This window comes from Cherax quadricarinatus, chromosome 18 (genome assembly GCF_038502225.1).
Source record: "Cherax quadricarinatus isolate ZL_2023a chromosome 18, ASM3850222v1, whole genome shotgun sequence".
In the NCBI taxonomy this organism is placed as follows: domain Eukaryota; kingdom Metazoa; phylum Arthropoda; class Malacostraca; order Decapoda; family Parastacidae; genus Cherax; species Cherax quadricarinatus.
In genome coordinates this window covers 5,008,541-5,035,106 of record NC_091309.1, presented here as the reverse complement: position 1 = coordinate 5,035,106, position 26,566 = coordinate 5,008,541, and the positions used below count along the sequence as shown (strand labels likewise).

Sequence of the window (26,566 nt, the reverse complement as noted above, 5' to 3'; positions counted from 1 at the left end):
AGACTTGTTGCAGTATTCCTTAATTCCAATGTTCTTAGTTCCACTAGTGGCCCACCTTCTGTGATGCCATCCATACCTCACTTCTGACAGTATAAAATGCTTTCTTATGCTTCACCTTCACTTTTGAGGCTATGGAACTGAATACAGAAAGGCTGAGGGACTGACCACCTCAAACTTACTTCTCCAAGTTTAGGGACTGACCACCTCATGCCTACACCTCCAAGACTTCTGCTGTCTCCACATTTCAAATGAAGCAGCCTGCAGAGCAGGCAAAATGTCTCGTCAATCAAGACACCAAACTGTTACGTGCCTTACTCATGTACTTTGCTGAACAGGACAGTACTGGATTATGCTGTACTGTCAATGCAACCTAAAAATTTTTTGTATTGTGGGTGCCTCACCATAAAAGTTTGGCATGAACAATATGTTAGTGAGAGTAGTGTTATCCTCAACTCTTTGAAGGAAACTAGAGACTTATGGGATTACAAATGAGAGTAAAATCACATGGCAGAAAAAAATTTATTTGGAAAACTAGAATGCACTGCTCCTAAGCAATACAGAGAAAGTATCTACCATTAAACAATTTCTAGTAAAAATAACTTATAATGCTACAAAATTTCACAAAAATCTTAAGATATAAATTCACATTTTAGGTACCATATTCACTTTAGCTAGCTTCAATGAAATTAAGTTTAAATAACTACTGATAGGAACTATTTGTGATGAATCATTAAGTATTCACAGTCTATTAAGCTAAATTTAATATTATAAATTAAATTCCATAGTTGACAAGCTTAATAAAGAAAACCTCTGTGATAAAATATAAAGTATAAACCAGCATAAAGAAAAGATTTATTCTATCATTCTTACAGTACTGTACATCTCTTAAGTAGCATGAGGTATCACATAAAATTATTTGTATGTTTATCAGAAACAAAAGTTAGGGTAACACATCAAAATAAACAAGCCTACTTTCCTGATAAACTCATGAAATCTTTCTACATAGCACTGTCAAAGGACACATTAGAAACTAGCCACCAAAGGCACAGTACATGCAGTACAGCACCTTCAATGTCTCTGAAATTTTTATATACAATAGTGATTTATTTTTCAGAGTAGAAAGAACTAGTAAGTTTTATCAGTAAATCATAAGTACCAGTTCATTTTCAAATTATACATGCAAATATGACCTATATTATGTATAGTAACAGAGCTTTCACAACACTTTATATAATACAATATTCCACAAGCCAGAAAAATCTCATTACGGATTTTTATTTGTGCTAATTCTTCCAATACAAAGAATACTCTTAAAAGAACTAACAATATCCCTGATCAATTATACTGTACTCTCCTCATACTCACAACGATCTCATTCCTAGCTTAATATTTAATGGCATGCATTAGAAAAAATAGTCTATTACTGAACGCTATTTTCCCCATACCAGGAGTTAATTCATTCAGTCAAAACCGTATCCAAGTTAACTTGCCAACTGTTTCATAATACTGTACTTTTTCCCCTTCAAAAAATATTATATCAAATATATATAGTTTAATTACAGTACTGTACTTCACTAATCATCCTAGAAGATGAAGTACATTAAATGTTTAGTATATATAACGAGCAGCTTCCACAAGCACATGGAAATGGTTTCATGAATTCAGTAAGAATTTTTTTAAATTTAAAGGAATATAAGATTATAATTATTTGCCATTAAACTCAAAATATTCTTAATAACTCTTAGAGAAGCACAAATAAACATATCCATCTCTAATTTAATGAAGAATTTAGTTTGAACTTCACACTCATTTATTTTCTCACATCCCCTCTCAGTTTTGGTGTGTTACCCTTATAATTGTCTTGGTGGGATACAGCCGGTTTGTTGAAAGAAGAGCCTTATAATCCAAGGTAAATACCTTTTATTGTTATTCACATTCATAATATTTCCCTGCATTCCTTCATGTGTGCAGTATTCTACAATGTCCCTTTTATGATTTTCTTTATACTATTACTTAGGTATTTTTTTTTAGCATTTGATGCACAGAATGTCTGAATGAATTAAGGCTAAAAATAATCATACTGTATCTAGACAATATTTCCATCTCCTGGTGATACAAAGCAGTCATGGGCAGTACGTAATACTTACACTGACTTTAATAAAGAACTCTTTTTAGTACAAAATTTATTTATTTTAATTATCTTCTAAGACTTAAAATTTTCCTATAATTATTTACTCTGATTTTTCACTGAGAGGCAATGAATTTAATTCTTTCTACCTTGGCTTTTATCTCCTATCTTGCTCAGTTAGAAGGATAAATAAAAGCTCTTTCTCAATGGTACATACCAGATTCCTCTCCATGATAAAAGACAACTTCCATAATCAAAATCATTTACTCCAGTTTATGTAGGTGTTATCAGTCATGATATATGGTGCTAAACTACTGATGAGATTAACTAAACAAAAGTATTGAAGTTTTTATGATTTCTACAATACATTTCCTAACTGTGCATTCAGCCACTTCATACCACACACTATAGATATATATATATATATATCCAGTGGACCCCCGGTTAACGATATTTTTTCATTCCAGAAGTATGTTCAGGTGCCAGTACTGACCGAATTTGTTCCCATAAGGAATATTGTGAAGTAGATTAGTCCATTTCAGACCCCCAAACATACACGTACAAATGCACTTACATAAATACACTTACATAATTGGTCACATTGGGAGGTGATCGTTAACCGGGGGTCCACTGTATATATATGACATTCAGCTCAACATAACTTGGATCAAGCAGTGAGACCCAGCTACTATGAATAGGAATTTAAATTACAGTACAAAACTACATTTTATATAAAATACAAGAGGCACAAGACCTTATTATGCTGGACATCTTCTTTACCTTAATGGCAGGAAAATCAATAATGTGGTCAAGAATCACTAAAGATATTTTACACATTTTTCTACCAGCAGATGTTCACTGCACAATGGCAACTGGTCGTTAGAGCTTACAGAACTTAGAAGCACATGCATAATGTGAGAGGCTATTTTTTTCAAGGAGAAAAATGCAAAAATATTTGATTTAAAAATGCAATATGAATTACTAGAGCAAAGTATAAATACATGGAGTTTATGCGTGTCCATGACTCCGAGTGAATTGCAGTCCCATGCAACCCACATTGTATAACTAATGTGGAGGAGGGAAGGATAAAATTTGGGCCCTCAAGGATAGGATTCAGAATTAATGGCCAATCCATTGTCTCACAATCTTACACCATGGCCATTTTTGTTCTTTTCCTTGAACTGTACCTTACCCTTCAATATTTTAATAATGAATAAGGACTGCTATTAGAGCACTAATTTAACATATAAAGTTATTAAAAAACTCAATACTAAAATTTTAGTGAAAAAGAAAATTATTTTGTTTTACGTGTTTGGTGACTGGTGCTGTCAAACACTTGAAACACCTGTACAGAGAGAATTAAATCTCTTGAATAAGCCCCTGTCATACTGAAAACTTTAAAACTCAATTTGGCAACTTGACTGGAAGAACACAGCTGAATGAAGGATAAAAATAAAAAATCAGCATCAAATATTACTTATAAAAAAGCACCAAACATATGATGAATGGCCTGGCAAAACCAAACATGTTTATAAGTTAAGATATGCTCTCTTCATTCTGTACCTGTCCTCTACACTACTAAGCTCATCACTGAACCAACTAATGAAACATGTATGTCATTACTGCAAATTGTCTGCGTTGTATTCCTCCTTGGCAAAGAACAAAAGGAGCAGACATATTGCAGGGTGTACAAAACAAGTTTACCCAGATGCAAATTTCAGCATGGAGGTGTAAAGGTAATTTATCAAATTAAAGGTACATTAATAAAGTGCTCTTCATAAAATAATTTAAGTGGATTCAGTTTCAAACAGAAAGGCAACGAGTTAATTTTCTTGGTGAGGAATTATTGTTAGTCTGTCATTTGAAAGTTTAATAATTTCTTGCAAAAAAAAAAAAAAAAATCCAACAGGCAGCATTTTCACACTTTTGCACAATTATGAGATTCAATGCAAAGGTTCCTGAATCAGGTGTTAATTCTGAATAATCTACCATGATATTTTTAATCAGGCAGAGTTTGGAATTTGTAAATACCTAAGTATTTCATTATAGTAAACATTTTGAATTCAAATAAAATCTATAAATAAACAGTTATGTTCAGTAGTGAAGAAATAAAAAAATGCTCTGTTAATATCGTATATATTTATTTTTGGCAAAACTTGGAGTTTACTTTCTCAAAAACAATAGTCCACAATCTTTTGGAAACAGTCAAAATCTTAAAACTTTACTTCTGTGTTTCCTAATATGATTGGCAAATCTGAAAGATGATGTAGTTCTCAAATAATTTTTATAACTCTGTTAATAAAGAGTATGGAATAAAACGACGTACTCTCTCTCTCTCGTCACTTCTCTCAGTCGGCAAAGAAATCACCACAGAAATCCAAAATTACTGCATTCATATCAAAAAATTTCCCATAACACAACAGAAGAGCAGAGCTTTCTCTACAAATAAAGTAAGATCAATTGTAATACAATACTGTACTGTATAATATGGTAAAAACAACTGTTATCCCCTAGGCCAATTTCAGGTCACCAGATGCAGCTCACAATGCATTCTTTATTATGACTTTCAAATTCTGATCAAGGCAAGACAGCAATGATACAATTAAAAAAAATGTCTTACGAACCTACCAGCCTTAACAAAAATGGTATTGCACACCTTTTTGGTATTATGTAGATACTTTTGAGGTTTGCTAAACACAATCCAATATAATGATGATAATATTAATAATATTGCTACTACTATTACTACTATTAATAATAGAAAAAGTGTACATTACTCACTAAAGACTGAGATTTAAAGTGTGTCACTAGAGTGGACATTATGAAAAGTTTCTTCGGGATGCATTTATTTATCTTCCAAATTTTTATTAACACTTTCATAACAACACTCAGTCACTGTATATAATGATTAAACAGTAATACTAAAAAACTACACATTAAACTGAGAATTTCTAACAGATTATCGCATATTAGCTACTATATCATGGATAATTTCATGTGGTTATCAAATAATATACACACGGATGCATCAATCATAAATAATTAAAAGAAAACATGTGAGAAATGTCTATTCATGATTGGTGTTTGAACATTTACATGATCAAACACATGGAAGAAAAGCCTTTGTGCACTGCAGAGGTACAAGAATGGCACTATTTTGTTTTGTGAAAATTTTGGATACTCACATAAAGTGTAAAGTAAAAGAAATTGTAAGAAATATATACAGTATAATATAAATATAAATGTATATAAATATAAATAAATATTACATATATGTATAAATAATATTTATTTATAAATATATAAATATTTACATATATAATATACCTTAAAAATCTAAAAGTTAAAAACTACGCTCAAGACCCATACAAATATTTTCCACAACAGCTGTGTTTACTCCATGGCAGTTTTCTTGGCAAAGGCTGTTATTGAGGACATCTCAGATGGTTCTGTTGCCAGTCTGCTAAATTCGATCTCTTCTCCAGTACTGCTCTGTGTATCTGTAAGAAAAGTGTTCATATAAGAGCTGAGCCTGTAACATATGGCAAATCAATCTTGACACCACTGAAGACTGCTAGATCAAGTAACATTGCCTGAAGTCAGGTTTCTGGTTAACTTGCACCATAATTATTATCCCTATTAACATTTTCATACAATGGAAAGCAATATTTCAGACAAAAAATATTTTAGAGAGGATCACAGTAGTAATGCCAGCCATGGGAATTTCTTCCATGGTTTTCAACACTACAAGTAGGAGCAAGGAAGTGCCAGAAGTGAATGTGAGGGAAGTGTGTGGGGCAATGGGTAAAATGAACGGGAAAAGAAGCATTTGGGACAGATAGGATTAAGACTGGGATGTTACAAGAAAGTGGGGATATAGTTTTGGAGTGGCTGGTATATTTGTTCAATGAATACATGAAAGAAAAGAAATTTACCCGAAGATTGCCAAAATGTCTGCATAGTTTCACTGTATAAAAAAAAGAAACAAGAAAGAATAAGATTCAAAGGTGGTTGGAAGTACAGTGCCTGCACTCTGAAGATCTGGGAATGTTACAGTTTGGAGTCAGCCAAATTGTGATGACTGCCTGTACACTTCTGCAAGAAGTCATCCTACCTAGGTGGAAGACAGTCGGTAGTAAAAAATAATATTGATATACAGTAGATTATTATTATTATAATCAAAAAGAAGCGCTAAGCCACAAGGGCTGTATAGCCCTTGTGGCTTAGCGCTTCTTTTTGATTATAATAATAATAAGCCACAAGGGCTATACAGAGCTGCAGGGTAGGGAAGGAAGCGAGGGTATCGGGCGGCAGAAGGGGAGAGGGATGATTAGTAGGTTACAGAAAACAGCGGGGTAGGGGGTAGCAAGAGATTGAGGTAGAAAGGGCTGAAGGTATCATCAGAGTTTGTGGAGTAAGTCAGTTGTTGTCAAAAAGTCAATGAGAGTCCGGATGAAAGGTGGGTCCATCAGCGAGAAGGGAAGGTAAAGAGAGAGTAGTAGAGCGGAGACGACGTTGGAGGTAAATTCTGCGTGCTCGTTGATAAATTGGGCAGTCTAACAGAATGTGGCTGACTGATAATGGAACCTGACAATGCTCACAGAGAGGAGCAGGGCGCCTCTCCATGAGATGTCCATGAGTAAGACGAGTACGGCCAATGCGAAGGCGGGAGAAAGTAGTCTCTCAACCTCAACACTGGTGACAAGATGGCCAGTAACCTATACTCAGTTTAATAGAACAAAGTTTGTTATAGAGCAGAGCAAACCAACATTGTTGACAAAGGGTGCGAAGGTGGGTAGCTATTACAGCAAAATAGTCTGGAAATGGAACACCTCTATAAGAAATTGGTAGGTCATGTACTGCTGACCGCGCAGCAGTGTCTGCCTGTTCATTGCCCTGTATGTCAACATGACCAGGGACCCAACATAAAACATCTTTATGAAGTTATGAAACTTCACCCTTAGCATGGTAAGTGGAATGACTTGGATGAGGAGGTGGCAAAGACAAACAAAATAGTACATGAACTAAAAGAGATACAACAGGGGTCCACGAGGCATGAAACTTGTGAACCAAGTCATGTGAAGTTAAGAGACAGAGCCAAAAGCAGAGACTTGCCCTATTTTACAAATAGGTGAATATCCCTTAAATTTATTTATTAACTTTTTTAATCAGGGGAAGAGTTAAACTCATAGGTGTCTTATGGTACACCTTAAATTCAGTGTTAAGAATTACTACAAATACAAATCTACCATCTAATACAACTACTAAAGACTACTGACTACAAATTTAAACAGATGCTAACCCAGATATCAAGATACATAATGTTATAATTATACAGTACATGGACCCATTTTGTTTTATATCCAAACTTAAAAATGTGAAACCAAAATGCACAGACAACTTCGAATCCAGTTCTACCACACGAGTAGCCGAATTTTATAAAACGTTTGTTTATGAACCTCAAGTCTATTCATTCAGTGGGATACAGTCAGTTTGTTGAAAGAAGAAGTCTATTCATAAGAAAATAATGTACTTTCTCATGGTGAAACTTCAATATCAACCCTTGAAGTGGAGCAAAAAAGTATGCCCATTAGATGTCAATTAATGGTAAGTACAACACAGTGCAGATTAGATGGCACCGAGAAACGAGAACATGCTGACTGAACGAAATTTGTTTTTCACAGATAAATATCAGGGTAAGCCAAGAAAAAAGTCGGATGCCAAAAAAGTAAATGAGCAAAGAGGTACACAGAGAAAGCGTCCAACAGTTATTACAGTCCGAGACTGCTTGACAAACCTTTGTATGAGAGAACCAAGAATACAGAGCAGCTAATGAAATTCCAAAATTTTCCAAGGCAATGTACCACCTGCATAATCTGAAATAATGTTTGACATTTTAATAGCTGCAATAGGCAGTATTTAATTTCATAAAACTTTCCTCTCTTGCCTTCCAATATTTTTAACATTTATATTTTTGTGAGGTTTTGTGTGCAAGGGGCTTGGACTTCCAGCAAGCGTGCGTGAGCATGTCAGACAGGAGCGAATCGAAACAAATGGTTTTTAGGACTTGACATGCTGTTGGACTGTAAGCAAGGTAACATTCATGAAGGATTCAGGGGAATCGGCAGGCCGAACTTGAGTCCTGGAGATGGGAAGTACAGTGTCTGCATTCTGAAGGAGGGGTGTTAATGTTGCAGTTTTATAACTGTAGTGTAAGCATGCCTCTGGCAAGACAGTGATGGAGTGAATGATGATGAAAGTTTTTCTTTTTCGGACCACCCTGCCTTGGTGGGAAACGGCCGATGTCTTAAAAAAAAAAAAAAAAAAAAAAAAAATTGTGCTAAAGGATGAGAACCGAGAAAAGTTATTATTGTACTGTGCTAAATAATGCACAATACATAATATGTTCATTTACGTACTTTAACATCAAGAATTCAACAATACTGTGCCAGAAACACAGTTTAGTTAAAATATCCAGTAATAATGCTAGGATTGGCATGTGAGCAACAACCATTATAATTCAATAGCCAACAAAATACGTACATTTAATAAGGTTTTCTTTATCATTTCACTGTATTTTGATGCATGTTAAGAGGCAAAAATTGGGTGTTGACAAAAGATACCATGGGCCTCAGCCTCCACCCTGGTACTGGAAGCATGGAAGTTCTAGGAAGGACCAGCAGATGAAGATATTGACAATAGTTCAATGAACTGGATCAGTTTTCTGAGAAAACAAAATCTGACAATGCACTGTTCCATTTCTGTTCTTGTAATATTGTGCTCCCTGACAATTTTCAGACTCGGAACTATTGCCTCTTTGTTGAGGTTTGGCTTGACTGGGTTTACTTTAAAGTTCTTGGACAACTGTACTTTTGGACTTTGCTCTTCATATCAGTATCATCAATCTAGGTCTTTCTACTGTAGCTGCATAATACAGTTTTAGATTATTATTATTATAATCAAAAAGAAGCGCTAAGCCACAAGGACTATACAGCGCTGCAGGGCAGGAAGGAAGCGAGGGCATCAGGTGGCAAAAGGGAGATGGATGAGTAATAGGTTACGGATAACAGCGGGGTAGTGGATGGTGAAAGGGTAAAGGGCAGCAAGAGACTGAACTAGAAAGGGCTGAGGGGAGTGCGAAAAGTATCATCAGAGTTTGTGGAGTAAATCAGTCGTTGTCAAGAAAGTCAATGAGAGAGTCAGGATTAAAGGAGGGTCCATCAGCATGAAGGGAAGGTAAAGAGAGAGTAGTAGAACGAAGACGACGTTGGAGGTAAATTCTGCGTGCTCGTTGATAGAGAGGGCAGTCTAACAGAATGTGGCTAATCGATACTTGAACTTGACACTGCTCACAGAGAGGAACAGGGTGCCTCTCCATGAGATACCCATGAGTAAGACGAGTGTGACCAATGCGAAGGCGGGAGAGAGTGGTCTCCCAACCTCGGCACTGATGACAAGAAGACGGCCAGTAACCTATGCTCGGTTTAATAGAATGAAGTTTGTTACCGAGCAGAGTTGACCAACGTTGTTGCCAACGGGTGCGAAGGTGGGTAGCTATTGCAGCAAAATAGTCCAGAAATGGAACACCTCGATAGGAAATTGGTAGGTCATGTACTGCTGACCGCGCAGCAGTGTCTGCCTGTTCATTGCCCTGTACGTCGACATGACCAGGGACCCAACAAAAAACAATATCTTTATGTTTGGTAGAGATATGGCATAGCCAAAGTTGGATATGGAGAACTAGGGGATGAGATGTATCAAATTTTCGTATAGCCTGTAGAGCACTAAGGGAGTCTGAGACTACTACAAATGATGACATAGGCATAGATGCGATACGAATAAGTGCTGTAAGAATGGCATACAGTTCAGCAGTAAAAATGCTAGCTGAAGATAGTAAATGTCCCTGCACGACGCTGTCCGGAAACACTGCTGCGAATCCGACGCCGTCTGAAGACTTAGAGCCATCTGTGTACACAGCGGTGGCATGAGAATGGGAGTGGAAGTGATCAAGAAAAAGAGAGCGGGAAGCCACCGTAGGCAGTTGAGCTTTCGAGCAAGGGAGTGAGAAAGAACAGACCCGAACAGCTGGAACTTCCCAGGGGGGTAGGGAAAAGTGAGATGCTACGTGAACATATAAAGGTGGTAACTGAAGGGAAGACAAGAGTGAATGTAGGCGAAGAGAAAAGGGACGGAGTAAACAGGGGCGGCGAACAAATAAAGAATGTCTACTAATATCGGTGACACCGCCTCCAAGGGAGACTACCCCGTGTTTCTTATTCTCGTGTTTCCAAACATCCCCCCACTTCTGGGGTCCCATCTTCTGCAGCCTCCTCTGTTGTTACCCCTCCCATAGCCACTACGGCATCTAATCCTTTTGCTGTCCTTGGCTCTGACGTCCCGACTACAACTCAGTCTGTTCTCACATCTTCGCATCCTTCCTCACAAGCCCCAGTATCGACAAGACCTCGTACGACACCTAATACCAATCGCCCCTCTACTCAGAAGTCCAAAAAATCCACATTGCTCAAATCTTCTTTGCCCCTTCCTTCCCTTCTTCCACCTCCACACTTTACCTTTCCAGTCTCTGTACCTAGTTCTTCCCCTCTCTCTGGCTCTATTACAAGTGTGGAGATTCACCCTCCTCCTCGTACTATGCCTTCCACCCCCGTCCCCTCCCAAGTTTCTCCCTCTTCTGCCACCTCCCAGGTTTCTGCCTCTTCTGTCCCCCCCACACTTCATCTCCAGTCCCTTACACTCTTCCCTCCCCCTCTACTTTGGTACAGTCCATTACTGTCCCAATCTTTACTCACCCTCCTCCTTCTATCTCCAATATGGTCTCCCATACATCTTTGAATTCAGAAACACTTGAAGCCATTTCAGAATATATTGCAGAGACTAAACCTTCAATGGACACTGATTCACTTTCTGTTCCTTCTCTTCCCTCTCCTCCATCTTCACAACCCCATTCTTCGCAACGCTCCGTTCCTTCGCTACTTGAACGTCTTCCAATGCCACCACACGTTGACTTTTCTAACCCCTCTAGTCCGTAGGTGCCTTTACCTACAGATTCCTGATATTTTCTTCATCGCCAATCATGGCCTATTTACAGTGGAATATCCGCAGCCTCAGGGGTAATTGGGGTGAGCTTCAGATGTTGCTTTCCAGGTTTTCCCCTGTTGGTGCTTGCTTACAAGAACCAAAATTACACTCGGCTGTTTTCCAACCTATCTCAGGCTATAATTTATTGTATTCTTCGGATCCTTTCTCAGATGGGACCTTTAATGAAAGTGCCCTTCTTCTACGCAATGATATTCCGTACTGTCAACTATTTGTCCATACCTCGCTGCATTACACTGCAGCCTGTATCCACTTGAATAAGTGGTTTACAATATGTTCTTTATATCTCTCTCCTTCTCAAGCATTTTCTATCCCAGACTTTGCCTTTCTTGTTTCATCCTTACCACCACCACTTCTGTTACTTGGTGATTTTAATTCCCACCATTTCCTCTGGGGGGGTCTCATTGTGACTCGCGTGGCATCCAGTTGGAGGCTTTTCTCGCCTCTCACCCCCTCCATGTTTTAAATACGGGTACTCCCACCCATTTTGATCCTCGTACTCATACTCTCTCTTGCATCGATCTATCAGTCTGCTCTTCCTCCACTGCACTAGACTTCACCTGGTCTGTTCTACCAGACTTACATGACAGCGATCATTTTCCGATCATTCTTACTTCTCCTTCCTATTCACCACCTTTCCGTAGCCCTCGCTGGCAATTTGATCGGGCAAATTGGGATCTTTACTCACACCTCACTGCTTTTAGTGAGGTTCCTTCTTCATCCTCCATTGATGAGCTCCTACACATCTTCTTGACGTCAGTTTATACCGCAGCTTCTCATTCTATACCCCAAACCTCAGGCAGGCATTCTCAGAAGTGCGTGCCTTGGTGGTCTCCTGCTTGTGCTCGTGCAGTACGTTTGAAACGTGCTGCATGGGGCAGGTACCGGTACAATAGAACCGCTGAGAGACTTCTTGATTTTAAGCAGAAGCGTGCGATCGCTCGCCGTGTCATCCGTGAAGCTAAACGCACTTGTTGGCGAGACTATGTTTCCACCATCACCTCTTGCTTCTTCTATGAGTGCAGTCTGGAAAAAAGTGAGGAAATTGAGTGGTAAATACTCTCCTGACTTGGCTCCTGTTCTACGGGTCGCTGGTGTTGATGTAGTAAACCCTCTCGACGTTGCCATTGAACTTGGCACACATCTGGTCCGTATTTCCCGAGGGCTCCATCTATGCCCCTCGTTTCTTTCCTCAAAGTCTGCCAGAGAGTTAGTACCCTTGGACTTTTCTTCTCTCAGAGAAGAACAGTATAATGTGCCTTTTACACTTCAAGAACTGGAGGCAACGCTCTCAGCTTGCCGATCATCGGCAGCTGGGCCTGACGACATTCATATTCGTATGTTACAACATTTACATCGGTCAGCCCTTGTAGTCCTCTTACACCTCATCAATCTTATTTGGGCACAAGGAGTTCTTCCCCAGCTGTGGAAATCTGCCATTGTTCTCCCTTTCCGCAAACCGGGTACTACAGGACATGATGCCTCCCACTATCGCCCCATCGCTCTTACTAGTGCAGTTTGGTAAGTGATGGAACGTCTCGTATATCGACGTTTAATGTGGTATTTAGAGACACACAACAGTCTCTCCGCTAGTCAATATGGCTTTCGTAATGGTCGTTCTACCATAGATCCCTTACTACGCTTGGATACGTATGTTTGTAATGCCTTTGCGAATAATCACTCAGTTATTGCCATATTTTTTGACCTTGAGAAGGCATATGACACAACTTGGAGGTATAATATTTTGGCCCAGGCCCATTCCTTAGGCCTCCGAGGCAATCTACCATCCTTCCTTAAGAACTTTTTAACTGACAGACATTTCCGTGTTCGAGTCAATAATGTTCTTTCCCCGGACTTCGTCCAAGCTGAAGGTGTCCCTCAGGGATGTGTTCTAAGCACAACACTGTTTCTCCTTGCTATAAATGATTTGGCCTCTGTTCTTCCACCCAATATTTGGTCATCACTCTATGTTGATGACTTCGCTATTGCTTGTGCAGGCGCTGACTGTCATCTTATTGCAGTTTCTCTCCAGCATGCGGTCGACCGTGTTTCCACTTGGGCCACCACGCATGGGTTTAAATTTTCAAGTACCAAAACTCACCAAATTACTTTCACTAGACGCTCTGTTATCTCCGATCATCCTTTGTATCTCTATGGCTCCCGTATCCCCGAACGTGATACAGTCAGGTTTCTAGGCCTTCTCTTTGACCGTCGGTTATCCTGGAAACCTCACATTACCTCTCTGAAGGCAACTTGTCACAGCCGGCTAAACCTTCTTAAAACCCTTGCTCATCTTTCCTGGGGAGCTGATCGTCGAACTCTGCTTCGCCTACATTCAGCCCTCGTTTTATCGAAACTCGATTATGGTGACCAGATTTATTCCGCGGCCTCTCCTGCTATTCTCTCTAGCCTTAACTCTATCCATCACCAAGGATTACGTTTGTGCCTTGGTGCTTTTCGCTCTTCCCCTGTTGAGAGCCTCTATACAGAAGCGAATGTTCCATCCTTGTCTGATCGCCGTGATGCCCATTGCCTTTGCTACTATGTACGCTCTCACGATCTACACAATCCTTCCATTTATAGAATACAGTTTTAGAAAGACACCTGCTATACATGAAAGTATGTAATTGCATTTGTAATTCCTGAGTGAAATTCATCCTACAATATATGGAGATCAATGTGCTAGTTGCATGTGCTGTGACTGAACACAGAGCCAGACATCTTCGCTTCATGGATGTGGTAAAGTTGAAATGCAGCATAATGAAAACCATCTCAAGATGCTCAACATTCCTGTAGTGGGTGTAAATGTGTACAAATACACAGCTATGTATGCACATAGGTGAACAAATTAAAAGCAGCAGCATACTTTAATAGTGTCAAGAATATGTTACACACAGTATGCTGATACAGATATAAATGAAGAATACCTTGAGATTCGGGTAGCACAGTAATATTCAAACCAGTCATTTATAAAAACAATTATCCTTTTGAATTTAAACATTACTGAAATAGAAACACAGCAAGCATATTCATTTTACTCAGTCAAATTTTATTTCCAAAAATGACAGAGAGCTTATTCAGCTCTGGGATTACATCTCTCTGTCCATTCTGTGGAAAGCCCCTTGATTTGTGAGGTATTTCACGCAGACTAAATGGCATTTACAAAATACCTAATACTAATACAAGTTTTTTTTTTTATGTTAATCTCCAGGGTTTATTACCTGGAGCTCAGCAATGAGAATGGCTACTCTCACCGCTGGGCAACGGCAACCAGTAGTCAGATAAGGATTATAACATGTACTTTATAATTTTGTCACAAATTAAAAGGTAGAATTTTAATTTTGTGTAACAAATAATGATTACAAGTAATTTTAGTTTTGTGACAAAATTAAAAAAAAATAAAAAAATTAATAGTAGACCTAATATCTAATTATTCAAATCATTCACAACCAGGCAAAAATCAACTGAGCTAATATCACTACACCCAGACTATGCAACTCTCTTTATTAATTTAATAAAAACTCCAAACACATAGTTCCTTATCTTGAAGATTAATAATACAAGTCAAAACTCCAAGGAATAATCAGCAGTCAACTAAATTTTTAAACAACTACACAGGTAATTACATCTTACCTCGTGCCAAGAGTGCTCCGTGTATTGATGCTAGACCTATAAGTGCCAGGGGTGCAGAGGTTAGTGAACTAATAACTGTACAAGGAATCAAATGTAAACTAGGATAAAGGAAGTGTGTATACCAGGCATCTGTTTGACTAAAATATCTGAGCTGAATGTGAACTAATAACTTGAGGGAATAACATGCATTACAGTGGCATGCCAACTAGTGCATGTTAGGGGACATCACTGGTGAAGCAGAAATTGCTGCAGATTTTCTTTCTTTTTTGGGTCACCCTGCCTCGGTGGGAGACGACCGACTTGTTGAGAAAAAAAAAAATTGTTATTGAAATTAATATTCCTTAAACCTGTGACAGCAATACATGTTATGTCCTCAATGTATTTTTTACAAACTGCAAGTGCAATGAATCAACAGTCAGCAATTAATCAAAAAACTGAATATAATACTCAAGAAAAAGTGCCATAATTAGAAAAAAAAAAACATTGTAATGAAGGTATATATGCCTTCCTCTTTCTCGAAGATAGAGAAACTTAGAAAAAAAAAAAAGATGAAGCAGATACAGACATAAAAGCATCAAGAGTTATGAAGGTCTCTATCATATTAACAGTTAATGAAAAGAATACCTTCAGATGTGTGAAATTATTTTTTTAAAGTACAAGCCACTGGTGTGGTGATGTGGATGCACAAATCGATCAGTTAAGTACTGTCTGATCTGGCCACTAATTGGATAGGTTAGTACATAGACAAAGCCTCATCCTAAACTAGAGGGAACTTGAATCAAGAGAATCTACCCGTGCCATGGGGTACTATATCCTATTATAAATATAACACTGAGAAATAGCGAGACAAAAAATGGTATATAATACAATTGCGATGCTGTACAATATTGTAATAGGTTTTTAACTTTCAAAAATTTGCTTTAAAACAAGGAGACATTAGAAAACCAGTAAGTTCAGGGCATGCATGATTTGGCTTTAAGAATTTCTAATATTATGACTATTCATTCGCTGAAGGTAGCATGCAGCTCATATGCCAGTCTGTAATGCAGACTTTCTAGCATCTGGCCTGAAGTAGACGGCAGCCCACATGAGTAGTCACAAGTTCATGATTTTATTTTGCCAAAATATAACAACACTGTTAGTTTACATTCTCACTTATCCAAAGCAAGCTTCAAAAGGGCAAGCTAGTGATAAGAAATTATGTAATACAAAAACTTGGAATATCAATGCAGTAATTATATTTCTATAATGTATGTTAATTTTATGATATCAAAAAGCAGGTACACCAATAAAAATTTTCCCCTGAACATATCTTAATTTACACAGTACAATGAATGTTTATAGAAAAAGTATTTGTTTGATGAAAATTTGTTTAGCATAAGTAAATTCTTTTAGAACCCATTATCTTCACTAAGCAGGGCAAACCCATACTTTAACAGAAGCACTTCATACCAGAAGTATGTGCCATCAAATAAGATGACTTGGGGGTCAAACTATCTGATTATAATACTGTAAAAGCAAACCTTCCATACCATACTTGCAGTTCAATATAACTCTGAATTGTGCTAAAATTCTACTGAAATAAGATTTTTTTTGGGGGGGGCCCGATATCTTTATGAAGTGGCATCCTAGGAACTGAGAAAACACTCAAAAAATAATAAAGCCATAATATAAGTGAATTACTGTGTGGGAGATATAAAACAACAAACCCAACAACATATATGTACAATAATGTTCATGAGACACACAAAATTGTAATAACTCGATTGCAAACAAACCATACCAGGTTTGGAGCTTCAAGACTCTGATCATGGGTTCCATCCCTGTCCGTGGTATGCTTTTTTTTTTTATGTTCATGAGAAAGATGAATTGTGAAATTTGTGCTTTGACTTAAGGTTTCAGCATTAAAGTATAAAAAAAATTAATATATAATAAAGCCAAGTCAATGAGTGTAGGGTTAAAGATCAGCAGTGAGAAGAGAGAGGAAAAAAGAGAAATATCAGAAAATATATTTGCAAGAATGGCGAATAAAACAAGTTTCCAAAAATAATACATAAATAAACTGAATTTTAGTAACCATTTACAAACAACTGCAGGTCAAGGTTAAGTATAAGCAGAGGCAATGTGCACCCAGTGATTTGTCGAGTTGCTACACGATAATTAAAATTTATTATTAGGAAATAAATTTCACGGGCCTTACTTTTACTCAACAATTCACATTTCAGTAAAATATAACAGCTTGTCAATTAGTCTGGGTTACATCCCTGAAGAATTAGTGTCTAATCTAAAATAGTGTGAACTGATGTGAATGAAAAACATATAGAAAAAATTGTTTCATTCCACACACCTCCAAATTTGACGAGCAACTTTTTAATACAAAAATCTTTTATATCAAAAAAATACTGTAATATTACCCTACATTCAGTTAGTCATTACCTGAAGCATCTGAAGAGTGTAGGGAAGGTTTATGTGGGCCTACTGGGCTGAATTGAATGTAGCAAGGTTCATCATGAAAAACATTGTATATGTATTAGGCAGCATCAGCTGCCTTCTTTGTGTTGGGAGAGCTTATGCCATATTGAGCTGTGTCATAATGAGCTGTGGAGAGAGCTGCCAACTTGGCTTTGGCTCCTGGCAATATTGTGGGATAGCTGACTGTGCACCATTCACACATTCTTACAACTTTTGGCAGCTGGAGTCCCTATGGTACATACGGTACTTTAAACCTACGCTGAGATGACTCAAAACTGGAATTATTAATGGCCTTTCAGTACAGCAGAAGAAAACAAAAGCAGTTAAAAAGGCGATTTGTTTATACAAATGACAAATATTTTCCACTTCATCTTTGTTTAGCTTAGCCTGTAAGCTTACCTTTTTCACATTAATTTAATATACCTTTATCCATATTTAGAGCTTTAATATTTGCTTACATTTTCTAGGGTTACAGCTCCAATGAATTCCAAGGACTTGTTCTATGGTAAAGTTATAGCCTCACTAACATAGAAAAAATGGAATTTGTAATTTATCATTCACAGCTAACCATTTTTAAGTACAGTACATATACAGTAGAAATGGTTAATAAATAATATCATAATCATACATTTCCAACCTACAACCAAAATACATAGAAGATAATCGAATAATGATAATAAGCATAAATACTTCTACTTAAAACAAAAGTATTTTACCAAAAAACTGAGCAATGTATGACCCCCTTACATAGATGACAATCAGGTAATTATAATAAACAAATACTATTACTTAAAACCAAAGTGAAAGCCAACATAGGAAAGTACTGCAACTTCATGAAAATCATAAAAGTAAAAAACAAACTTGGGTATCAAATGTAAAAACAAATTATTAATGAAATCTGACAAAAGTTGTGGCACTAAAGATGAGCTGTACTTCATGGATCTTCCTTGTGCAAGAATGTAAGAGGTGTACATTACCACACCTTTACGGTATCAGCATCTACAGCAATATTGGAAAATACAAATTAAAATATTTACTGTACATTTACAGACCATTTATAACATACTTAACACACAAATGAGCAAATTTAGCTAACATGATAACATAAACATCAAGACACGAACGACTGACTAGAAACATACCACAGTTGTCTGATACCGCCCAGTCTGCAGCAAAAATTTATTACAAAGTTAGAATCATTTTTGAGGAGAGATAATATGTATACAAATTGGTAGTATCAACATTATTTGACTATAGTTATGTATTAAGCTTGATACAAAAATAATACAACCAAAGTAACACCAGATATGAATTTACAACAGTAAACAAATCTAAATTTTCCCTAATAATGGTATACAAAAGTCAAAATGAAACTTCTAACATACATTTCTGTACACACAAAAATGTTCTGTGCCCTCGGTGGCAGAGTACTGTAATTGTAAAAATAACACGGGAATATGGAATATCGTATTCATAATAAAAATTGAATATTTCAACATCAATAAAGTGGATCTACTCTCAGTAAAAACTAAGACCTTTACTGCAGAAATCCTGACGTGTGTGATACATGAGAGTAAGAGGAAATTTTCTTTATCTTCTTAAAAAAAAAAAAAACATTTATTATTAACATTTGGGTAAAACAATCACCATCATCAGGATCTGTGACAGAGAATCACAATTACTGTGGTGTACAAAAATACAAGAAAAATGTGGGCAACACTTATAAATTTTAAAATAGGTTACCATATAAGTAACTAGAAAGCTAGAAACATACCAAAAAATATGTTACCTTAAGCAAGGCTGAGGAGGAACTAACCAAAATACAGAGTGGACAAACTGAGGTCAAGCAATAAAGGTAAAGCCTATACAAGGAAGCCATAACTATTTTAATGTAAACATCGGTAGTTGGATTGTTTACATTGAAAGTTACATATTCTCTGCATAGGTTTTCCTTTACTGTTGACCTCGATTTATCCACCATATATCTCAGTCAGGACCTGCTCACCCTTGCTTGAGGTAGCGCATTCTTTTGATATGTCTTTAGTTTTATAGTTTCTTGTATTTTAACCTTTCTAGTATTTATAATTATTTACAAAATTTACCTTTTTGTACAAGACCTAATCCTTGGTCACAGAACTTGGTGTCTTTCACCAAAACACTAGTAATAAATGTTTTTTTTAGAGGAAACCTTAATTTTTCTTATTACCCACACGTATCCTGACCTACATTTCTATTTTTGTTACATAAAAACTATCAATTTATTAACTACTTAAGCCAAAAATTAAAATATATGACTCCTTAAAAATAGTGCTAAAAGAAAAAAGTGACAGATATATTATGTCTCTTTGAATCAGTGAAGACCTTACAATATTTAGCAAATAAGGGATATATAAGGAAGAAATTCAGTGACTAGAGAAATATGAAGAAGAAACCCAGTAACCCGAAACCCAGCAAGTGTAAGTTATTTGTGAATCGTTCCAGCCAGGGTATTGTAACATTTTATTCTTTAATAACATTGAAAAGAACAAAATGTAAATAATTTGTGATAAATGCTGTGAGGTACTTTTCCATCTTCTATAAAATGACTGATGCTACAGTGAGGCACTATAAATTTTCTGATTCCAATATTATCCAGGACTATCTCCAAAGTGGAAACTATGGTAATGATGATGAGAGAACAGCATGCATGTGAATAACCAACTGATGGATAGGGTTAAAATAGCAGTGTGAAATAACAGGGCAGTGTAGAGAATGTTAACCCTTAAACTGTCCAAACAAATTTACATTCACATGCATAGTGCTCCAAAAGTAGATCTACGTTTTTTTACATATTTTCAAATATAACAAAAAAAGTAGATCAAAGTTTTTTTGAAACGTTTTCAAATGTAAAAAAAAGAAAAGAAGATCTACATTTTTTACATACTTTCAAATGTTGAAAAAACGTAGATCTACGTTTGGACAGTTTAAGGGTTAAAAGAAATTATCAGTTACTAATGTGTGGAGTGTAACTCGTGAAAAAATAAATAATGCATATTAGCATGAAAAAAAGATGAATTGTGACCTATGAAAGGTATATAACCAAGACATAAGACAAGTACAGTACATGGACATCCATAGGAGGAATCTTGGAAGAGTACAGTTAAAATCTAACACAGGGTGAGTACGTAGCAGAACTGACAAAAACTTCCTAATGAGTTTTAAGTTAAGGTTAAGTTAGGTCTTACAGTGGTTAACATTCGTAATAATATTGGTAGAATTACCGACAATGTCAGATAAAAGAACACTCGCAACTAATGCAACATTTTATTGTGGCAACATTTCTCCAGGAGCTCCTGGAGAGTGAAACGTTGCCACAATAAAATGTTGGATTAGCTGCACATATGTCCTTTTACCTTATTAATATCTGTCTCTTTTTTAAAGAAAGGCAAGTGTTAATCACTACCGTTCACAGCATCTTCATCTCTTGAGGCCTTGGTCTTACCAAGACTTGCAGTGTACATTAAATATCAAGAGAAGTGTGTGTACTGTAGCATCACAAATTGGTATACTCCAGTGTATGTAAGTCCAAAAATTACATTACAATGAATCTGGGTTACATTGGCACCTATTTGCTGTAACAGGTTAACAGTAATTTACATATATTACAACAAAAATTAATTAGACCAATTATAAAGGTGCTACAAAAAGTAAATAAAACTTTAAATCAGACTATGACTAAAGGCAGTTTCATGGAAGTGCCAATAAAAATACACCTCCTTACAAAATTATTATGTAATAAAACAATGAAAAATAAAATGTTGATGTGAAGTTTAAGGTGAAGAATGCTGGTTCTAATATAAATGTATAACCAGGATGATAATGTAGGATTAGTAGGTACAAAGGCAATTATCATTGTACTTACTTTGATCCTTTGGCCATCGTTTGTGTGAGGGGGCATACAAGCAGATGAGTGCGAAGGTATAAATATTCCACATGCCATACACGCCCGTGAAGAATGCACTTGTGTACTCCAATTTGATGTTCTCATCCCAGCTCCACTGACCCTCCGAGACCTAGTACAGACAAAATAATGCTCTATAGTAAAATAATATTAAATTTGTGTTTATGCAGTATTATAACACCTTGTAGTTTTCTTCTTTATTTTCTTTAATTATTAATCCTTCAGTTGTTGCTGGTGGGGATCTTGCCACCCCTCTCTCTGGTAAGATTTTGTTTTTGAAAAAAAAAAAAAAAAATCATATGGACCTTGAAAGCTAGCCATTCAAATGAATGAAATTTGGGTTAGATCACAAAATCTGATTATATTATAGCCCCTAACAATGAAGTTGGCAGCTTTCCATTCTTCTAGTGAAGCTATTATGTAAGCCAATCTTTTAGAAAAACAAACCTTGACATAAACTAACACACTGATATACAAGTATGCATGTAGTAACCTCTAAAAATGTTGCTCATTATAAGCAGATTAATATTTGAGAGATTAGCAACTACACTAATTTGACGTAGCAAATCTCATCCTTTTCACCTACAGCGGAACATTATTGTCCTTGAATAGCTTAATGTGATAATTTACTTCTGACGTTTTTTTTAATTTTTTATATTTTAAATTTTTTGTATGGATACAATTTTTTTCATTAATATTACTCTAAAAAAGAAAAAAAAAAAGATGCAACATTAACAGTGCAAAAATTTGTCTAGCAAAACACACTTGAGAATCCAACATAGTGTATTAGTATTTGGCACCTTCTTGAGAGATCAGCAGGGCCTAGGCCCTCAGTCTGTCACAGGATTCACTGTACAGTAAGCCATCAATACAATGAACTAATATTGGAGAGGCTCTGGGTATCAACCAATAAATCAGAATAATGTTAAAAATAACAAGAAAAAGCACTAAAGTACAGGTATACTGGAATAAACTTTAACAATAAATGAGTTAAAAGTACAATTTACCTAACAGATTTGGTTTGTTATTTCAGAAGAGTCATATTAACCCTTTGACGGTCGACAGGCCCTCTCCGAGACTCGTTCTGAGGGTCGGCCAAATTTAAAAAAAAAAAAATAATTTTTTCTTATGAAAAGATAGAGAATCTTTTCCCGATCATAATGACACCAAAAATATGAAATTTGATGGAAAACTTACGGAATTATGCTCTCGCGAAGTTAGCTGTCTCGGCGATGTTTACGGATCGGCGATTTTGCCCACTTTGAGCCCCATTTTCGGCCAGTTCCACTGTACTAGTCGACAAAAAACATGAATATTTCGCTAGAACTCCATTTTTTCTATTGAATGAGTGCAAGAAACCACCCATTTACCAATTTCAACTATCCAGTACAGTGGTCAGAATTTAGCAATTTTGCCAATTTCACACAAATTTCAAAAGATGCCAATTTCTGAATAGGGTCCAGAACAAACAAGAAATACATTCCTGGCACTAAAATGACATTTCCTCTGTTCATTAGTCACATCTCAAGGCCCCTCTTACATTCTTTTGCTTTCCACTTGAATTTTTATTCTCACAAAAAATAGAAGATTTACTGTTATGCAGACTACTGCATTAGTGTAAAAAATGGTATGAATCATACTGGCGCACTTGCAAAAGAATATTAGACTCACCAGTTGACATGTATTGGACGCTTGGTATGATTTCTTTACTTTTGAACTTTGGTAAAAATCGAACATTTCTGCTACTTTGAACTCAATTTCAAGGTAAGATAAGATAAGATAAGATTTCGTTCGGATTTTTAACCCCGGAGGGTTAGCCACCCAGGATAACCCAAGAAAGTCAGTGCGTCATCGAGGACTGTCTAACTTATTTCCATTGGGGTCCTTAATCTTGTCCCCCAGGATGCGACCCACACCAGTCGACTAACACCCAGGTACCTATTTGCTGCTAGGTGAACAGGACAACAGGTGTAAGGAAACGTGTCAAATGTTTCCACCCGCCGGGAATCGAACCCGGGCCCTCCGTGTGTGAAGCGGGAGCTTTAGCCACCAGACCACCGGGCCACCCACCTTTTCATTGTAAAACCAGTCAAAATCATTTCAATTTCTATGATATGCCTTCCATTCTATAAAATGAGACCAAGAAAACTAGAATACAACAATAAATACCATACGAAAATACAGTGCAAAGTCGCTGTTTTATTCCAAAAAAACGGTCAGTTTTTTTTTCTCTCATTATGCACTGCGTGCTGCAGGATTTTTTTTATACCATGCACACTGACCACATAGACCCATTCTTTCATATGGAGGCCTACCAGCTTTCTCCCACTATATTTGAGGGCGCTAGAATTTAGGCGTACTAGTACGTCAAAAACCCTGGGTCGTAAGCCGTACTAGTACGTCCGAAACCCTCAAAGGGTTAATGGCTGTTATACCAAGGGTTTACTGTACAGTAGTTTCAGTTAAAATAAACTTCTGCATGCTACTTGAAATCTTGACCATACCTGTCCTAAGATAAAGCCAATCACAGTCATGGCAGCACACAGCAGAGTAGCCAACATGAGCACCTTGAAGCGGTAGATGATACCTTCATAATGCAGACGTCGAGCAGAAGACATGACAGATAGTGACTGACGTTTGCTACTAATATTAATAAATACCTGGAAACAAGACCCACAAAAATTTGTAGTCGAATGTAATTTCTTCAGATGAATGTTATATATCCATAACACACAAATACTATATACATGAAAAATTATAACATCCTAAAGTAGAAAAAGTTAGTTTTCAAAACAATGTGTACTGCAAAAATATTTGTATATTTAATGATATTTTCATAGGTGGTGATTTTTTTTCCTATAATATTACTCTTGAGAGCTTACAAAAAAATTTACCTTCCAAATCATGTACGAGAGGAAGCAGAAGTAAAGACCAGCACAAATACCAGCCAGAATAATGAATGCCAGTGCTAGGTTGGTTCCAACTTCTGTCACCCAGATGGAATAGAAGGGATTGCGGAGCTGTACTCCTCGTTCACACATGTCAAAGATGAAAAGGCATAGGCACCCTCCAAACACAGCACTGAGATGGCGCCAGTAAACACGAATTCTATTTCGCTCAATATCATCCTGTATAAGATCATGATTAGTGACAGAAACAGTAAGGCGTGAGTATTGGTTTAGGACTAGGGTGCTCAATCTTCGTCATATATACAAAGCTACATGATTATACATGGTAAGTAATCACAAATAAAACTCAGGACCACAAATATAAAAAAAAAAAGCAATGAAAAAATAACAGGACTAGATGTGGTACCTTTTTTACCAGTACCTTTGTATGCTTACACAAAGTCATACTGATATAACAAGTCTCTGCATCCTTGTTCATATGTTATTGTTTAATGTAACAAGCAAATGAATAGATGGTAAAAAGACATATACAGCGAAAGAAGACCTTTATTAGTATGACATTTCGCTTACATGAAACTTTATCAAGTACAGAGAATATCAAAACTAGAGACAAGCATTCCACTCCCCCCCCCCCTTCCCCAAACAATCAAACATAACATGCACACACATGGTGTCAGGAGCTGTAACTCGACTCCTGCAACCACAGATAGGTGAATACGTAGTATGCTGATAAGTGTAGTCAGGTAATGAAACCTCATACTAATACATGCCACCCTTTGCTGCATGTTGGCTATGCCATACTTCAATTATACGAATACGTAAACATGTAAGTAAACGGAAAAGGCTATCACTTGCAAAATAACAACTTCTGAGAGCATGAATACTTGGGGTACTGGAAATAATTATATTCAGCAATGTGCTATACACCAAAATTAACAGGCAAAATAACAAACATCAAAAGCAATCATAACTTACCGCAATCTGCATGATTCATCACCAATCAGCATGAAAGAAAAAGTAAAATATGCAATGATGCTGGTTAGGAAAGATTAATAAATTTACTTAATACATATTTTTTAAATGTACATTGCATTATTAGCACACAATATTGGGGGACATGCAATACTGGCTATCTCTACTGTATTATGAATGTAACTAAACTTTATAACTGAATGTTAGACAGGAGTGAATGGAGACAGTGGTTTTTAATGGATGTGCTGTTTTATACAGGGATTCCGGGAAACCTGCTAGTCGTGGAAAGAGTAGTGCCTGCCCTATGAAAGAGGGGTGGGGATATTACAGTCAGAGGGTAAACTGACTGTGATGGTAGCACACTTCTGGAAAGATGGCAACTGAATGAATGATGGTGAATGTTTTTTCTTTATTGGGTCATCCTGCCTGGGTGGGAGATGGCCAATGAGTTAATAACTTCTTAAATATTACTTCTGGTAATGTCATTTATATAAAGGCTATGGTTTAACCAATATTGCAAGGGGGTATTTTCTGTTCATTTTTGACATAAGCTTATGTTACAGACCAATTTTACCGAGTCTCATTTAACCCTTAAACTGTCCAAACATAGATCTACGTTGACATGCGTAGCGCTCCGAACGTATATTTATGTTTACACAGTTGTGCAGCACTTTTGGAATGCATAAGGCATATTCCTGTCAGTTCCATACTCTGTTTGCTGGTAGGGAAGCTGGTGGTGGAACAACAGGTTCTGATTTCATTGTTTACTAATGTTAATTATGCAGTGTCACCCATGATGCATTATGTAGACCCATCTCGTCTTAGTTTTTTTCAGAAGCATAAAGAGACTATAGGAGACCCAGTCAGTTGTGCTGTAGTCAAATATGTTGACAGGTGGTGTACTTGAAGCCATGAAAAATTGGGCATACTAGTGCATCAGACAGTCATAATTTGCACACTAGTACACTGGACACAGTTAAAAGGGTAAAGGAGGTTTTGTGGGCGAGGGGCTTGGACTTCCAGCAAGCGTGCGTGAGCGTCTTAGATAGGAGTGAATGAAGACGAATAGTATTTGGGACCCAACGAGCTGTTGGAGTGTGAGCAGGGTAATATTTAGTGAAGGGATTCAGGGAAACCGGTTATTTTTATATAGCCAGACTTGAGTCCTGGAAATGGGAAGTACAATGCCTGCACTTTAAAGGAGGGGTTTGGGATATTGGCAGTTTGGAGGGATATGTTGTGTATCTTTATACGTATATGCTTCTAAACTGTTGTCTTCTGAGCACCTCTGCAAAAACAGTGATTATGTGTGAGTGAGGTGAAGGCGATGAATGATGAAAGTATTTTCATTTTGGGGATTTTCTTTCTTTTTGGGTTACCCTGCTTCGGTGGGAG

General features: G+C 36.8%; 1 protein-coding gene across 4 annotated transcripts in view; it reads right to left on the bottom strand.

Annotated features, from left to right (window-relative positions):
* Positions 1-500: 500 nt before the first annotated feature.
* Positions 501-26,566, bottom strand: part of wls (Wnt ligand secretion mediator) — a 41,444-nt gene continuing 15,378 nt past the window's right edge. Inside the window, exons 7-12 of one of the 4 annotated variants that reach the window (XM_053777429.2) lie at positions 24,185-24,418; positions 23,795-23,950; positions 21,252-21,402; positions 18,493-18,516; positions 14,879-14,914; positions 501-5,628 (exon numbers count right to left, since the gene is read on the bottom strand). In XM_053777429.2, the coding sequence (XP_053633404.1) occupies positions 5,522-5,628; positions 14,879-14,914; positions 18,493-18,516; positions 21,252-21,402; positions 23,795-23,950; positions 24,185-24,418 (708 nt within the window). In that variant the 3' untranslated portion in view covers positions 501-5,521. The remainder of the gene's footprint in view (positions 5,629-14,878; positions 14,915-18,492; positions 18,517-21,251; positions 21,403-23,794; positions 23,951-24,184; positions 24,419-26,566) is intronic. The other 3 variants (XM_070086122.1, XM_070086121.1, XM_070086123.1) reach the window with 3 other exon arrangements.